The sequence below is a fragment of the Oryzias melastigma genome, linkage group LG2 (assembly GCF_002922805.2).
Source record: "Oryzias melastigma strain HK-1 linkage group LG2, ASM292280v2, whole genome shotgun sequence".
Classification (NCBI taxonomy): Eukaryota; Metazoa; Chordata; class Actinopteri; order Beloniformes; family Adrianichthyidae; genus Oryzias; species Oryzias melastigma.
The window spans coordinates 1,920,889-1,938,144 of NC_050513.1; the positions used below are offsets into that span (position 1 = coordinate 1,920,889).

Genomic DNA, 17,256 nt, shown 5'->3' on the forward strand with positions numbered 1-17,256 from the left:
ACAAAGGCTTTGTATGAACAGAATATGCTTTTCCCCAAACTTCAAGGCAGTAACTTAAATACGGTAAAATAAAAGAACAATATAACATGCCTAAGCATTGACGTTAAATAAATCTTTTACTCTGTAAAGAATTCCAATATTTTTGCTAATTTTCTCTTACAAATAATTTTTAACTTTTCATCCAAAATAACCCCAAGAAATTTAATTTCACTTACTTTGCAAATGTTAACTTGATCAATATTTAATGATAAATTGTCATCTGTTTGCAGACTCTCACATTGCTCCTTTTCACATTCAGTAACTGTTAAAGAATCCATCTGTTGATACAAATTTCAGATCAATAAAGTTTCTGATATAAATCTCAGCAGTATTTAGTAATAGCTCTTAAAACTTCTGTAATAGTTCCGTTTATATTCAGTTTGTGTATGCTACTTACTTTAGAGTGATATTTTTCCAAGTAAAAACAAAATACTGTGAATTTTGTTCACCCTTTTCAAGCCAACTTGAAAGTGCAGCATTCTATTGCCGAATGCATAGCAATGGCGCATACTTTTTTTCTTACATTTTTCTCCGTTATTAGGACCTGACTTTAAACTGTTAAAAAAAACATTAAATGCATTTGAAACACATTGAGACCCAGTTCCGCAATGTAGACATTTCATTTTAAATAAAGTTTTTTCAAAGTAACCAGGAAGGAAGTAAACAAAACGAGACTCTAGCATAGTTAGCAGGCTGTCAGCGTTAGCTTGTGTGTTCAGAGGACGGTGGTGTTTTGTTCGGACGTGTGTCGGGTTTGTAAAGGAATGTGTTGATACTTTGTTCGATTCGGAACAATTACACTTTCCAACGTGTCGTAAAAGAGTGAATACGTGCTGAGACTAGCAGATGATCGGAGCTGCTGCTGTTCAGAGGACTTTGGTGTTTGTTGGAGCTGAAGATCTTCTGCAGCTGCAGGAACCATGTCTTCCCTTCAGTCTCTGAGAGAGTTGATCAGCGAGCGACTCGCTGCTGCTGCTGAAGAAATCTTCAGACTCTGTGAAGGAACCATCGTCCAGTACGAGCAGGAGCTCTGTCGTCAGCGCAGACTGCTGGAGCTCCACCACATAGGTATGGTCACTTCTTCTTCATCTGCACAACATTCTGTTAGAAGATTCCCCTCCGCCATCTTGTAGCGGTAACCAGAGCTTACACGTGCAGCAGCGCAAGAGCAAAGAAGGGACAGAGACAGAGAGACAACATCAACACAAAACGTAAAGAAGATGAGATCATTGGTAAAGAAGGAAAAACTGGAACCTTTTGACTTTTATTGATAGTATGAAGGAAGAGAATCTAACCGATAAAATTTGGTTAAAAACGGTTTAAATTATCGAAGAGAAATGGCTCAAAATGCTTTTCAATGGTCCACACGTTACAACAGCACTAATCTGGTGGCAGAATTAGCAAAGGATTACACTAAAAACTTACTAATAACATTTATGAAATACTTTTATGTAGAGCTGGGTGATACGGCCAAAAGAAAAAAATCTCTGATTGAATTTTTAATTTTAATCTATTTTTTCCCTCCCTCTTTTTATATTTTTTTTAACAAAGGTTACAAATTACAGAATATTTTTTAACAAAATATATTTTATTTTAACACATCTTTTGGAAATTGTTTCAAAGACAAAGTGCCACTAAATACAAGCTGTAAAAATATTTGTAGAACTTATGCAGCAGGTTTTTTGTGAACTACCTCTAGTTTAAGCATCTTATAAACAGAAATACTACACTCATTTGGCAGAGCAGTTTTGGTAGAAACAACCTTTAAACTGATGTTGCTGTTTGTGGTTTGAAGCTCCAAGTTTGAAGTCACAACCCCAGTGACCAAAATCTAGTTGTTTACTCGGTAAAAAAAAAAAAATCTAAACATGTTTTTTACTGGACAAATTATTACATTATTTTACTAAGACATTTACATTAATATTATGTTGTATGCAAACAGAGTCACAACCTCAGATAAAAAAAAAAAAAAAACTCTCTTCTCCTGCAAAGAACACTAATCAGTTTTTAGTCTGAACCTCATGAGGAGGACAAGTCTTTACTAGAATTTTTTTAATAACCTAGAATTGACCTTTATTTTGTTTTTGATTTTGGTTTGTGTTTTGTGTTTATGTAACAAAAAATAATAAAAAATAAAGTATAAAAAAAAAGATTTTTTTAAGAACATGAAATAGCATAAAATCTGCTCCATGAAAACATTGTCCGACTGTGAACCAATCTGTTTACTGGTATAGATGACACACGGGACAATGCGTTAGCATTAGCGGCTAGTATCGTAGCATGCTAGTGTCAGTGTGCAACAACAGCGCTGTCTTCAAATCAACAATTTTATTAAAGGTTCTGTTGCTGCTGTAGATCAGCAGCTTTGTCCTCCAGTTCTGTCTGGATCTGTTTGAAATTCACTGCATGTCCTGCTGCTGCATCAGCCAAAGCTAACCGCTACACAGAGATGAGTAGCAAATCAGGGTAGGGATGTCCCGATCAGGTTTTTTGGGCCCGATCCGATTCCGAGTCATTTGATTTTGTGTATCTGCCGATACCGAGTCCCGATCCGATACTTTTATAAGACAGTTAAAACATGAATAAATTGAAGAAACAGATTAGTGTTGTCCCTTATTTATATTTCAATAACCCTCTTTTATCAATAAAAACTTAAATAAAACACTTCTGTGAAGTAGCTTTATAAACAAGTAAAAATACAGCAAATATAAACTAAGAAAGAAATACTATTTTCTTGTTATACAAGTGATAATTAGTCATGTGATAAAGTTTAGTGACTTTAGCTTTAACATCTTTAGAGCTATTGAACATTTTTGACCAAATATGATTCCTGTCCTCATTTAAAATTCTTAAAAATAAATTATGATTTTGTTTTAGCATAAAATTCGATGAGTGTTCATGAATATCTGATATCATAATTAGTTTCAATTTATTAGTTGTATTTATTTAGTTATTTTTACGATTATGTGCTTATTTTTTAAGTTCTTAAGACATCACATTTTCGGTTTTATTACCACAGTAGTTAATTTTCTTAACTGTTATTTCTCTGTCAGATAAATAAAACAGGCATATCAAAGGACAGCTCGGGTCCTAAGGAGTTAAATCACGGCGTTAGCATGTAGCAGTTAGCAGCTGCTGTTTAGCCATCTGTCTGCAGCATGAAGAGCTTCACATTAAAAAGAAAAAAAATACTGTCTTTTTCTGTTGGAATACCTTTATAGGTTGTTGTTTGAGTTGTGACAAACCAATAGAGACACTTGCTGTCAGTTTAAAGCATTTTTAAAATAGTTATTTGTCCCGGAAGTTAGCTTTCTAGCTAGCTTTGTTTACAAGTTAGCCTTCTGCTTGAGCTGCTGCCGTTTTCTGGTGATGACATTTTGTGATCTTTTCATGACATGCAGACTTGTAGTGGAGTATTTATCCGAAATGATAAGATGAAATATAAAGCTCTGATCATAATGAGAATAAATGAAATATTCCATCCTGATCGGACAAAGGAGTCCGATTCCGATCGAGTTCTCAAACACGTGATCGGGCCCGATTTCCGATCACGTGATCGAATAGGGTGGTGGGGGCTTCTCGTGACACATGATCCAAAACACAATCTCTCTCTCTTTTTCTTTCTCTCTCTCTCTCTGCCTGAAGAATCTCCTCTTCTAGCTGCAGCTTTCATTACAAGAGCTGACTTTACACCGTACTACGGAAGCCCAAAAGGGCAGAGTATGGGGAAAATAAAATCAAGATTTTCAAAAAATAAATAATTTAAAACATGAAATTTGAATTAACCGGTTAAACACTTAATTGATTATTTGAAGCTGGCAAAAGTAGAGAAAGACTAGATATAAATCAATAACGGAGTTACTTAAAAAAAGTTTGTTTAAAATAGAAAATATAAAATGTTTTTTATCTCGTGTTTCAAATTCTTTGAGACTTACTCTCTGTATAATCAACATAATGTCATTTTCTAATAAAGAAAAACACCTCTGGGTATTTTTTATTCTGCTTAGCAAAACACAACATTCGTACAAAGGTATGAAAGCGTTCCTTCTTGTGTTTTTGTCCCTGCAGTCCTCCCCCAACATTGGCTGACTGAAGAGGAAGATCTCTGCAACCAGCAGAGAAATTTCCGAGTGGAACAGAAGGAACTAAAACCTACACGGATGAAAGAGGAACAGGAGGAAGGACAAGATCCACAGATTGAAGAGGAACAAGAAGAACTCTGCATCAGTCAGAATGAGGATATGCTTAATCTGAAGCAGGAGACTGATTTCTTGTTGGAGATTCCTACTTCTGAGGAACATGAAGCAGATCCGAATCCTCAGCTTAGCTTTGATGTAACTGATCGTCAGGATGAAGAGTTGCTTGATCTGAAACAGGAGATTGATACTTTGATGGAGATTCCCATTACTGAGGGAATTGAGAACAGTGAAGCAGATCTAAACAATCAGCAGAGCTTTGATGATAGTCAGGATGAAGAAGGAAACCAACATGAAGAATCAACATCAACTCCAGATGAAGAGACAGACCCACAGAACAGAATCAACTCTCACATGTCAGAAGGTCAGTGTGACTCTGATGTTAGAAAAAACTTCAAGACGGAAACTTTGGTTAAAGAACACAAGAATTCTCCAAAAAGAAAAAGACCTTCCAATATACAGTTTGATGAAAGAACAAAAGTTGCAAACAGTGTAAATGTAAAGATGAAAACTGAATCTGATGAAAAATCTCATATCTGTAAAGAATGTGGTAAAATATTTAATCACTTGTCTCAGGTCAAAACACACATGAGAAGCCATACGATAGGGAAGCGATTTTCTTGCAAAGAATGTGATAAAACTTTTAGTCAAAAATTTAATCTCAATATTCATGTGAGAACTCACACAGGAGAGAAGCCTTTTTCTTGTACAGAGTGTGATAAAAGTTTTAATAATCCAAAAAGTCTCATACCACACATGAGAATTCATACAGGAGAGAAGCCCTTTTGTTGTAAAGAATGTGATAAACGTTTTAAAGAATTAGGCCACTTGAAAAGACACATGAAAACCCATACAGGAGAAAAGCCCTTTTCATGTACATTATGTAATACACGTTTTACTCAAAGATCTAGTCTCAAAACACACATTGTGAGACTTCACACTGGAGAGAAGCCTTATTCTTGTAAAGAATGTGATAAAAGTTTTAGTGATCTATTTTGTCAGAACTCACACATGAGGACTCATGAAAGAAAAGCTGCTTTCTTGTAAAGAAATTGGTAGACGTTCTAGTCAAATATCTGGAATCATGCATGAGAACTCAGACAGGAGTGAAGTCCATTTTTGTCAAATCTGCAAAAAAGGTTTTGGTCAAATGTCTAATCTCAAAGCACACATGAGAACTCATATAAAAAAGGAGGCTTTTTCTAGTCTAACAATTAAGTAATAATTCTCAACTTAAGAAACAGTAAAATTGTAGGATTAAATCAGGATCAGCTTTAACTGAATAAAAAACAGATTGTAAATTTAATTTAAATATACTTTTACCAAAGTAAAATTAAGACCAATACAAAAAGTCACAAGACATTATTTGCTGCAAGTTAACTGGAAATTTTGCATACACGATGAAGACAAATCAAATTTAACCAGACAAACTGAGCTTTTACTACATGAACACAAACAGACTCCATACTACAGCACATCAATGCAATAGTTCAGCTAAAAGAAGGCAGAAGTGAGTATAGAATACAATGAAATGAAGGATTCTTACGCGCAAACTGACATCTTGTTTCCTGATATATTATTGAAAAACACTTTTTTGAAATTGATTCACATTTCAATGTATGTACAATAGGTTTCACTGTTTAAAATGATTTAATCTTCATCTACTTAATGACTTACTCCTGGTTGTAGTGTATGATGATACAATGTGTATGTTGCCATGACGGCACTAGAAGTATTTTGTATTTAACACTTTTTCAAGTGGTAGTTGAACGTTTCTTTGTTGTTTAAAAAAAGTAGTGACTGCCGTCTATATTTTTTGGGTCATGTGAGCAAGTAATTTCTTTTAGGATTTTTTTTTTCCAGAAATGTAAATAAAAGTGAATATAGAAATTGGCTGAAGATCTAGTAGATGTTAAACTGTTCTATTTAATTTTCAGTGTTCTATTCTAATATTTGCTGTGAACAATAAAGTGGATGTGAACATCAATCAGAAGTGTGGAGTCTTGAGATTGATCAGAAGTTTCCCTCATTTTAAATGTCAGCCTCATGCTGCGTTTCCACTGAGGGCGGCGAATTGTCGCGAATTTTGCAGGGTGGCGAATTGCCTGAGCTTGACACCTCAACTGCATGTGGGAGGAGCTTCCAGTTAATGTTTTTAGCCTGATTGCTACATGGACCGGTGTCTGTGTATATCTCACTTAGAATGATGCTAAACATCAGACAGATATTTGTATTTATGGAATTAATGGAACTCAGAAGTACAATCATCACAAATTATCATTGGTTACATATTTTATTATTACCTTAAAAAGTTAATTTTAATTTTGTTTATTTCTCTGGGACAGTGCACATCAAATTAAAACAGCTTTTTTATCTGTTGTCCCCCTACAGAAGTTAAAAATTAATGTAAAACACATAATAAAATAGATCATACTGAGAGGGTGAGGGGTTTTAAAATTCGACCAAATGTTAACGACAAACCTGACTTCCTGTTCTTGTTTGGTCTCACTGCTGCTCAGCGGTCACTTTCTTTATTGCTGAGTCATCTCAAACACTCCTATTGTGACCAATCAGGGTTTCAGATTTGGGAGTGGCGCATAGGTGGCGTCCAGACATGTAAAGGAACAGAACTGTGAAAACAAGATGCCTGGAGCAAGATTTGCAGGAATTGCACCGCTTTGACTTTACACAAACAGGTTCTACCTATTGTAGGTGATGGATGAGCGCTAATAAACAGTTCAAAACCAAAAGAGGAGGAATCCACCACCCTACCACGACCTCCCTACGTGGTGCTGGTCCTGTTTGTTTGCCACTGGCAGGATGTGCATTCAGAGAGGTTCAGACCACATCCTTTGATGACCAGGTTCCAGTGGGCTCACTGGCTTATCACGGCTGTCTTGAACCTGGAAGGCAAAACCTTCAAATCCATGAAATTATAGTTTATTTAGATACCTGATTGGATCTTCTCCCATCCTGAGCGGAGAACCCGGACCTGGACATTGGTGACCTGTGAGGAGCTCATAAGTAATAACCTGTATGAAGAACCCTAATGCTCTTGAGCACTAATGGTAAAGTGTTGACCTAATTTATTTGTGTCTGTGCACAGATTTCTGCCACTTTAGGTTTGGAAAATGTTGTTCCTTCTTTCAACCTTCCCTTGTAACTGTGGGTGGTTCACTGTATCAAGCTTGTGTTGGAGCTCCAACGCTTGTTTAACACATTGTAAATCAGTTTTGTATTTGTTTGTTCATTTATTTTATCAATTTATGCCCCATATTTTGATGAGTGTAATTTGCACAACAAAAAAATTAGATACATGATTGGGAGTCATCAGTTTAGAAGACTGTAGAGAAATAAGATATGCCTAAATCAACCAAGTGCACGACGAGAACAACGTGAAAAGATGTCATTAGCAAGGCGGGGCATGAGCCATCGTCGTGTGAATGAGTGTGTGAGTGGGAATATCTCATTCCAACCAAAAGAGGTTGTACAATGCCTGTTCAGTGGATGTACTACACAAGATTTCTGCACCCTACTGCATGAGGTAGAAGCCAGAAGTACTACTTAACAAGAACACATTGATAACTATTCTCTCAAATTGGCCACAAGTCCCTGCAGCAGCAAAACTGATCAAATATGGGAAACACAGAATCAAAAAAGGATCCAAAACACAAGACTACAAATTTATGGAAGCAAAACATCCGGGGTTAGTTAACTTCCTATCCGTCCAACTGGCAGCTGCAAATTAACTCTATCCATATGTGAGGAATTAATGGAAACAAATAAATCAAATAAAAAAAGGACCCTAAAAGGCAAATAAAAACTGATTACCAGTTGCATATAAATGGTTAAATGTAACAAAAAGTCAAAGCAAAAACAAAAAATAAACAAAAAAATTAAATTAAAGGGAAACAGATAATGAAACCGTAGTACAAGCCAGACAAAGACAAGTCCAACAGCAGAAAGACCCTGAGCCGGTGGGAGTTGGGTTGAGTCTTGTTGGTGAAGGGTTATCCTCTGGAGAAATTGCATTCAGATTCATCCTTGAAGGATCCCAAGTTAGCATAAAATGTTAGCATGAAAGAAATGAATAGCTGGACTCCAAATTAGTTGCAGTAAGACTTATTCAATCTAAAATACATTTTATTACAAATTGTCTTTTCCAGCCCACACTGGTCCTGAAATAAATAAATATATTCTGAAATATTTCAATGTCCAATTGACTATTTCAATATTTTAATGCCACATATATTCAAACATTTATTGATTTCCAATTGTATCTATTTAATTCAATGGTGTATGTATTTATTTTAAATAGGTTAAATCACACATACATGTAGGAAAGACTCCACACTTCTGACTGATGTTCACGTCCACTTTATTCTTTACAGTAAAGACTGAGACAGAACACTGAGAACTAAAAAGAAGAGTTGAGGAGTTCAAACATCTACAAGAAAACACGCATCACACAAGACATTCTCATCCCCAAGCCATCTCATACTGACGTTTGGATAAGGACCCCTCCGCGTCACTTTTTACGGTGTTCGTAAAATCAAAGGTCCACAACCCTTATGGACTCAGTATCGCGTCTGGTACTGGCCCATGGGACGCGTCCAGCATCAATACCCAAACCTAGTACCCTAACCCAGCACCAGATACAGGATGTGGTACCAGACCTGAACCTGGGCCCGATGGCGGATGCAAAACTGGTGCCAAATTAGGGTACTAGTGTGCTAAGCGTCCCAGTACTGGACCAGTTCTGTTGGGGTAGTTGGGGACACCCAAAATGTTAACCAACAATCAATATGTGACAACTTGGGGATGAGAATGTGTTGGAATTCAAGACAAAAACATGAGTCTGTTTCAAAATCGACATATTCCTTAAAACGTATTTTGAAAAAATAATTTCCTCAAAAAACAATTACTCGATTGATTCAACAAAATAAAATAAACTGCAGGTTTTTTTTTTGCTCAAAACAATAAAGAAATTACCACTGAAACATATAAGTAAGAACTAGAGATGTGTAAAAAAATCTTCTGGTGTTGTCATGGTAACACTCAGTTTCAGACAAAAATACACAATATCTTAGCATAGAATAAACAACAACAACAACAACAAAAATTAAATCTACTAGTGAAAATCAATCACTAAAGAATTGAACATTGTCTTTGAATAGTGGTTTCACAACATTTCTTTAAAAATTAAAAGTCCTCATGGAAAAAAATAAGGATTTCTAAACAGCTTATCAGCAGACGGAAGTCTTGCTATAGAGTTAATTGTATTCTACTGACTAAGAAATCCTTTAAAGCAGGAGTGGGTAAACTGTGGTCTGAAACTAAAACTATTTAATCTGACCTCCCAAACTGGAATAAATTATATTGGCAATACCTATTAATGTTTTATTTTTTGGTGCGTCCTAATAGATGCTTTACTACAAATATATTGTCCTTTGTTTAGATGCAAAGAGTTAGTCTGCCTTCACATAGTGTTGGAAATATTTGGTTTCGTGATGTCCATGTGTTTTTCGAATTGGACAGTCATTTTTCCAAACACCACACAAATTTCTCTAAGTTTGTTTTTTTCTCTAAAGGTGATCAACTGATACATGAATTTGGCAATTACAATTAGAACGTAATTGACAGTTTTGAAATAAATATTTAAAAATTTCCTGTTTTAAAGTGCATGCATTTCTTTTCCCTCGAAATTAAAACATGCTTTTATTAAAATTCCATGTTATTTCATGCACTTATGAAGTGGATTGCATACATGCCACATGCCTCTCCTGTGTGAGTTTGCATATGTCTTTTGAGATTACATACATGACTAAAATGTTTATCACATTTATTACAAGAAAAAAGGCTTTTCTCCTTTGTGAGTTCTCATGTGTGCTTTGAGATTAGACATTTGACTAAAACTTCTATCACATTCTTTACACGAAAAAGGCTTCTCTCCTGTGTGAGTTCTCATGTGTCTCTTAAGATTATATATTTGAAAAAAACTTGTATTACATTCTTCACAAGCAAAAGGCTTCTCTCCTGTGTGAGTTCTCATGTGTTTTTTGAGATCGTATTTACGACTAAAACTGGTACCGCATTCTTTACAAAAAAAACTCTTCTCTCCTGTGTGGGTTTTCATGTGTGTTTTGAGATTACAGTCATGACTAAAACTTCTATCACATTCTTTACACGAAAAAGGCTTCTCTCCTGTGTGAGTTCTCATGTGTCTCTTAAGATCACATATTTGATAAAAACTTGCATTACATTCTTCACAAGCAAAAGGCTTCTCTCCTGTGTGAGTTCTCATGTGTCTTTTAAGACTAGACATTTGACTAAAGGTTTTATTACATTCTTTACAAAACAAAATCTTCTCTCCTGTGTGAGTTTTCATATGTCTTTTGAGACTGCATACATTACTAAAATATTTGTCGCATTGTTTACAAGAAAAAGACTTTTCTCCTTTATCAGTTTTCATGTGTCTTTGAAATCTACTTGCATGACTAAAACTTCCATCATATTTTTTACAAGAAAAAGTATTCTCTCTTGTATGGATTCTCATGTGACTTTTGATCTTAGAAAAGTACCTAAATTCTTCACCACATTCTTCACAGACAAAAGGTTTCTTATCAGATGTAGATGTCATGCAGACAGACAAGTTGTGTGTAATTCTTGTTCTTTCACTATACTTTTTGAAGGAAAGTGTCTCTTCTTCTGGGGATTGTCTGCACTTCTTAGTCAAACTTGCCTTCTTTGATTTTTTACTAACATCAGAGTCGCTCTTACTCCCCACACTTTGGACATGACTTCTGTTTCTTCTCTTCCTCTGATCGCTGTTCTGTGGCTCTGTCTCTTCATCTGGAGTTGATGTTGATTCTTCATGTTGGTTTCCTTCTTCATCCTGAAAATCACTTACATTAAACCTCTGCTGTTTGTTTAGATCTGATTCACTGTTCTTGTTTACCTTAATGGCAGGAATCTCCATCAAGGTTTCAGTCTCCTGCTTCAGATCAAGCTGATCTTCATCCTGACTGATGCAGAACCCTTCCTGCTCCTCTTTAATCTGTGAAGGTTCTAGTTCCTCCTGTTCCACTTTAAAGTTCATCTGCTGGCCGCAGAGATCTTCCTCTTTAAGCACAGTTTGCTGAGGGGCGACTGCAGGGACACAAACACAATAAGAAGCCCTTATGATATGTATTCGTTTGAGGGAAAGAAAAAAATTGGTTGCGTAAAGAGTTTGAAGGGAAAAAAGGAGGGTGGGGTGGTAGCACGGCCATTTCTTAGAGAAACTGGTGAAAGGAAACTCATATTTCTCAGTCATTTCAACATCAAATTTATGTTGTGACATTCAAGGCCGGTCCTGGATATAGGTGACATGGGCAGCTGCCTGGGGTGCCATCTGGGGGAGGGGGAGCCAAATTGCAGTGATTAAATACACTGATCACAAAAATTAAAGGAGCACTTTGAAGAAACACATTAGATACATCAGATCTCAATATAAAGTTAGATATCTATACAAATAACGACAGGGCAGTATCTTAGGAACAAAAGGATGCCAAGTCTTTTAATGGAAATTAAAAGTTTTCAGCCTACAGAGGCTCAATTGTGTAGACACCATACAATCAGAGTGAAATGAAGACGTGGCAGGCTAGTCCATTTTTTCCAAGAAATTCTGCCTTTCAATAGGAGAATGTCCGTTTTACAACTTTCCTCTGTTCAGGAACAGCTTAAGTAGAACGGGAACTTAATGTGATTGATTCTTCAATCTCGGTAAATTTTAAGTAGCTGGTTTAAACGTATGTCTTAAGGAGAGAGCTGAGCCTTCTCAGTTTAATTATGATTCCCCTGAGCACCTGATTCCAGCCAAGTATACCAGGAAGGTATTCTCTGTACTGATCACTACGGCGTTGAGTGGCAGCTTTTCCCTAGCTTAAGTTCTGTCTCCGACTCCAACATTGCCAAATGCCACATATAGTAAAAACCAGAAGACTTTTATTTATTTTGGAACCATAAATATTTGAAATCCAAATAAAACATTTTGAAAAAAATATTGGTGTTTGGCCAAAATAAGTAAAATGTCTAAAACTTTTTGCTATTCTAAAATAAACTTGATTATTTTCAGCTTCAAATGCTCCTGTTTTTTAGGTTTCAAAACTCAAAATGTTAAGTTCAAATTTTTTTTCAGTTCAAAATCTTTTTTTTTAATTATTAACTTCCGTTTAAACACTTTTAGGCCCGTTGTGGCACGTTTGGGCGGGGCTAACTTCAGTTCTGGTGCATTTACTGACTCAGAGAACTGTGATACTTATGGCCAGAAAATGGCTGTATTGTCTGTACTATCATAGTCTGAAGTTGTACCAAGACAGGAGTAAAAAGCAGTTTTATAGCGTGCAAACTGAGCATACAAAATACAGTTCAAGCCCATTCAAAAAAAAAAAAAAGAAAAAGGAGAGCAACTTCCACTTCCAGTAATGATTGGAGCTCCTCCATCCACCATCTTACCCGCAGCTGGGTCCTTCTAAAAAGTTTTGCAACTGAATTTTCAGATTCGAAAAAGAAAAAAAGTTTTGAAATTTTTAGGTTTGAAACCTAGAAAAAGAAATATTTGAAGCTGAAAATAATTGCAAACATTTTTGGACATTTTAAGTTTTTTTTGGCTATACACCAATATTTTTTTCAAAACTTTTTATTTGAGTTTCAAATATTTAAGGCCCTAATTTGGCTCCACAGGTTAACATTAAGACTGGAGGCTAATACCCAGACACTAACTTCAGCTGCGTCTGACTTTTAAAATATGAGTAACATTTTTTTTTTTTTAAAAACACACAAAATGACACAATGGACGTTAAACTGTTATTTTCTAGATATGAGATTAAAAATGCATCAACTATGTCTGTAACATTATTATTATGATTGTATGCAAAACGTTCAAGAGTCAGTCGCAGCATATTAGGCAGATGAGCTTGGTACATGGAAACGATCTCCATAAATCCATATTTTGAGGAATACTCCTCCTTTTGTTTGTAAACAGCAAATTTAAGTTTCTCTCAAGTCAAAGGATCTTCTTCTGATTCCTCACTGGCTCTTTTTCTTCTCAAATAAACTTTTCCAATATGTCTTCTTGTTTGGCTTTTATTAGCTATTAGATTGGGGCTTTTAACTTAGCTAGCGGTCTGAGCAGCCACTTTATGTGACGTGACACAGCAAGACATGCAGATGTGGTGAACGGAATCCACTAGTTTTCCAAAATAAAACAGTGACAAAAATAAAAATGCGGAAATAATCAAAGCTACTGTATGCATATTTGCTTTCTGTCTGCGGCCCAATACCAAGCAACCCTTGGACTGGTACCGATCCACAGCCAAGGGGTTGGAGACCCCTGATTTAATGGGAACAGGCAGCACATCAAAAAAATGATCAATTGAGGTCACCCAACGTGTCAATATTTGGCGTGGAAGGCCCGGAAAATACTAGGGCTGGGTATCAATTCTAATTTCCAGAAACTATTCAATTCACCAGAGCCTGAATCAATTTGATTCCAATTTTTTTAAATTAATTTGATTCTTCATGCAATTCAATTTTGAGTTTACACATTTGTTTAGAAATACATTAATAATCTACTATATGATTTGAATATATTTATATTAATCAGATACAGTTCACATACTGTTAAATGTTAGCGAATCAATGAGATTGTTAATATCATACAGTGTTACATGGATTCTCTAAAGGAGAAAATCTAATAAAAATGTTCAGATCTTTAACATTATAAACATTGTTCTGCTTCTCCTGTAGGACGTTTCAGTTTGGCCACTAGGTAGAGATTGTGTTATAGCATTAAACCTTTTTCCAGAAGAAGAAGATATTATGAGGAAAAAAAACAATGTTTTAGACCAAAAATAGTTACTGTAAAAAATATTTCCTTGAGAGAGTTTGGAAAGTTCATGGATGTGAGTTTCTAAAGATGTTCATTTAGTCAGCAATGTATGCTTAGGTCAACCAAGCATTAGCGTTAGCCCTTCTATAGGGAATTACATTAAACATCACCATCAAGCTAGCAGAAGTTTGTTTTATGTACTAAATCGATTTATATTTCTTCTGAATCGACTATTGATCTATTAAGCTTAAATCGACTCAAAACGCTAAATTGATTTTCAATCGACCCTCGAAAATACATCCATATATCTGAGAATGTGTTTTCAGGAGACACAAATATATAATCTTGTGTCATTATCATAGCTATAAAAACAAATGCCATGCCTTCTGATGTTGCCTTCTAGTGGTGACATACACTGACTAAGAAGTAGTGAACTTAGAATGGATCCTTGGGGAACCTCACTATTGATGTATGAACTCTTGGGGAGAAGGTATAAATATAAAAAACCGTCTATGTATGGGGCTGGAATAAAAACCAGTTAGGAACAGTAGCAGAACAGTGACGTGCAGTTAGGACGCTGTTCCTCACCTGCAAAATATAGCTTAAAGGTGCATGAATACAATTATTTACTTTTTTAAATCAAATATAAAAATTTCATTTTATTTTTTTAGACATGTCTATTCTATATTGTATCTTTATACAGTATATTTAATTCTGTGGAATTCTGTGGAAGTTAATTCTTCAGGAAGTGACAGTGAAAGCAGTGGCCTACTTTCATGAGGAGTGGAGGTAATGCATTTCCAATGGGGGACCTCAAGACTCGAGAAGTCCAGTATTTTTTACAGTCAATGCTAGCGACCCCATTTCCGGTGCAACAAAATGACAGCAATATTGGATATATGTATCTCTATATGTATTAGAGCCAGATGGCAACTCAGATGAGGAAAACAATGGATATTTTCTCTGTAGGTGGATGCAGTGAACATACCTGTAACGTTGATTTGACTCTGTACTTTCGAGATGAAATCCATCAGTCTGCGCTGACCACAGAGCTCCTCATTCTCATTCTGGACGATGGTTCCTTCACAGAGTCTTAAGGTTTCTTCAGCAGCAGAAAGTTGTTCTCTGTCAGACTCTTTCTGATCAAATGAAGACATGGTTCCTGCAGCTGCAAAAGATCTTCAGCTCCAACAAACACCAAAGTCCTCTGAACAGCAGCAGCTCCGATCATCTGCTAGTCTCACAATCACAGAAAAAAGCTCCAAACAGAAACTTTTCTCCTGCTTTGAGATTTCCCTGAAAGTTCCTGTGATCCTGCAGGAGTCAGTTCTGCTCAGCCTGCAGACAAACAGAAAAGACTCTGGAAGCTTCCACATGGAAACTTCCTGACAAAGGAATCCAAGCAACAACATCTGATTGGTTCCTTTTGAAGCGAAAGCTGCAGCAGTCTTTCTGTGATTGGTTCAGCCGTCCCTCCCCCACTAGTCCACTGCACAGGGGTCAACATTCCAGGGGGGGTTGCTCATCTCATCTTCAGAGTCTCTTTCTATTGTTTCTGACTCAATGGCTCTTTCAAAATAAAGGCTTGTTTAACTAGTATAACTATACAGAGATCCATAGAAATACAAACATGAATCTTTGCAGCCGGTTTTACTGAGAACTTGACTGATACAAATCAAACTAGTTTCACTGTGCAGAGGCACAGAGGTTGTGTCCGACCCCCCCAAAATCGATTGCACTAGAAATTTCCTAGAGGTCTTTGCGAAAAACTTGCACGCATCAATGCTCACTAGATAAGTGAATATAGACCACAATGCATTGCGGTTGAACAACTTTGGACAAAAAAAAAATGTGTTTATATAATAGTGAAATAAACCATCCACATTTTCACCATCAGAACACAGTGGAGTCATAAAGAAATGTCATGAAATGTTTGTATTTATGCAATTTTCAATTTGTGAAATCGGTGACATTATATCTGGTGCAGAAAAACAGAAGAAAAGTAGTGAGTATGGTGTCCAAATTACTTTTAAAATCCAGGACACTATATAATCCCTCACTATATAGTTTTTTAGTTGTTAGGGGTTAGGGGGGAATTCGGACACAACCAGAGATGTGGACATTTTATGGCTTGGAGCAAAGTTTACAAGGACAAGTGTTACGACCCCAATCTTCCCCTCTTCTAGGCCTGTTTGTCTTTGTGTGTTTTCCTCTTTTTGTTTGCAGGTCCTGGTTGAGTCTGAGTCTCCACCCTCTGGGCGGACCTGGCCAGTCCTGCAGAGGATGTAAAAGCTGCTGGGAGTCATGGTGTTGCCCCTCCCACCTGACAGATGAAGCTGCAGCCTGTCCAACCCATCAGCTTTAGCTTTAGTTAAATTAGATATATGTTAAAATAAACCTTTGGTTAAGTCTTTCCCAGTCTTCCTCTTGTTTGTCATGACTTTATGGGGGGTTCCCTGTTCTCCTCACCATAATTCTAACCTTAACCTGTTCTCCAGGTTCATGTGGCCAACGAAAAAAGTTCAGCGCTGGTTGAACGTATTTCAAAAATATATTTTTAAAAAGTAATGTAAGAATGATGGATTTGTGACAAAGAACTGTTTCCTCTGCATGTTATTTCCATGTATTCTACTCCTCAACAAAAACAGAGTTGTTGCCAAAAAATTCTAAATCCTTAAGAAATAAAACCAGCAAAATGTTTCACAAATGACTCTATACCTCACCAGCAACTCTCACCACGACCAATCCAATCCTAGTTTAATGAAGGTCTAACATCTCATCACCATTGCACCTTTCAGTCTTTATAACCTTTGTCCTATAGGAAGTGATTTTGTACATTTTTAACCCAATTTCTGGTTCTGACCATTATTCTGCTCATAAAGAAACAACGCTAACATCCAATTCAATTCAATTTTATTTATATAGCCCAATATCACAAAGAAAATTTCCCTCATTGGGCTTCATGCAGGTAATTTTACAGATGCAGAACATTTGTCATAAAATATTTTCAATAGCTAAAGACTAAACAATCCAAATAAAACTGGTTATTCCTGCCCCTAGACCAGGGGTCTCAAACTCAAATCAGCCGGGGGCCACTACAGGCGGAGTCTAGTTGAGGCCGGGCCGCATCAGGATTTTCTCAAGAAAATC

At 36.2% G+C, this 17,256-nt stretch overlaps 2 protein-coding genes across 3 annotated transcripts; one reads left to right on the plus strand and one right to left on the minus strand.

Annotated features, from left to right (window-relative positions):
• Positions 1 to 1,057: 1,057 nt before the first annotated feature.
• On the plus strand, positions 1,058 to 6,222 carry LOC112142244 (zinc finger protein 501-like). The gene is made up of 2 exons (XM_036215215.1): positions 1,058 to 1,107; positions 4,108 to 6,222. The coding sequence occupies exon 2, from the start codon at positions 4,200 to 4,202 to the stop codon at positions 5,280 to 5,282; it is 1,083 nt and encodes a 360-aa protein (XP_036071108.1). The 5' UTR covers positions 1,058 to 1,107; positions 4,108 to 4,199; the 3' UTR covers positions 5,283 to 6,222.
• Positions 6,223 to 8,596: 2,374 nt separating this feature from the next.
• On the minus strand, positions 8,597 to 15,814 carry LOC112142239 (gastrula zinc finger protein XlCGF28.1-like). 2 transcript variants are annotated; one of them, XM_024265512.2, is made up of 3 exons: positions 15,095 to 15,813; positions 11,194 to 11,384; positions 8,597 to 11,130 (listed from the first exon to the last, which is right to left on the minus strand). In XM_024265512.2, the coding sequence occupies exons 1-3, from the start codon at positions 15,261 to 15,263 to the stop codon at positions 10,081 to 10,083; spliced, it is 1,410 nt and encodes a 469-aa protein (XP_024121280.1). In that variant the 5' UTR covers positions 15,264 to 15,813; the 3' UTR covers positions 8,597 to 10,080. The 2 variants fall into 2 exon arrangements, with proteins under 2 accessions (XP_024121280.1, XP_036071096.1); XM_036215203.1 differs by having other exon boundaries at positions 8,597 to 11,384; positions 15,095 to 15,814.
• Positions 15,815 to 17,256: the final 1,442 nt, after the last annotated feature.

Excerpts from the sequence above, each read along its gene's own strand:
- LOC112142244 (XM_036215215.1), top strand. The coding sequence starts at position 4,200 with ATGAAAGAGGAACAGGAGGAAGGACAAGATCCACAGATTGAAGAGGAA.
- LOC112142239 (XM_036215203.1), bottom strand. The coding sequence starts at position 15,263 with ATGTCTTCATTTGATCAGAAAGAGTCTGACAGAGAACAACTTTCTGCT. Across the intron at positions 11,385-15,094 it reads GAGTCAAATCAACGTTACAG|TCGCCCCTCAGCAAACTGTG; the intron begins GTATGTTCACTG and ends GTGTCCCTGCAG.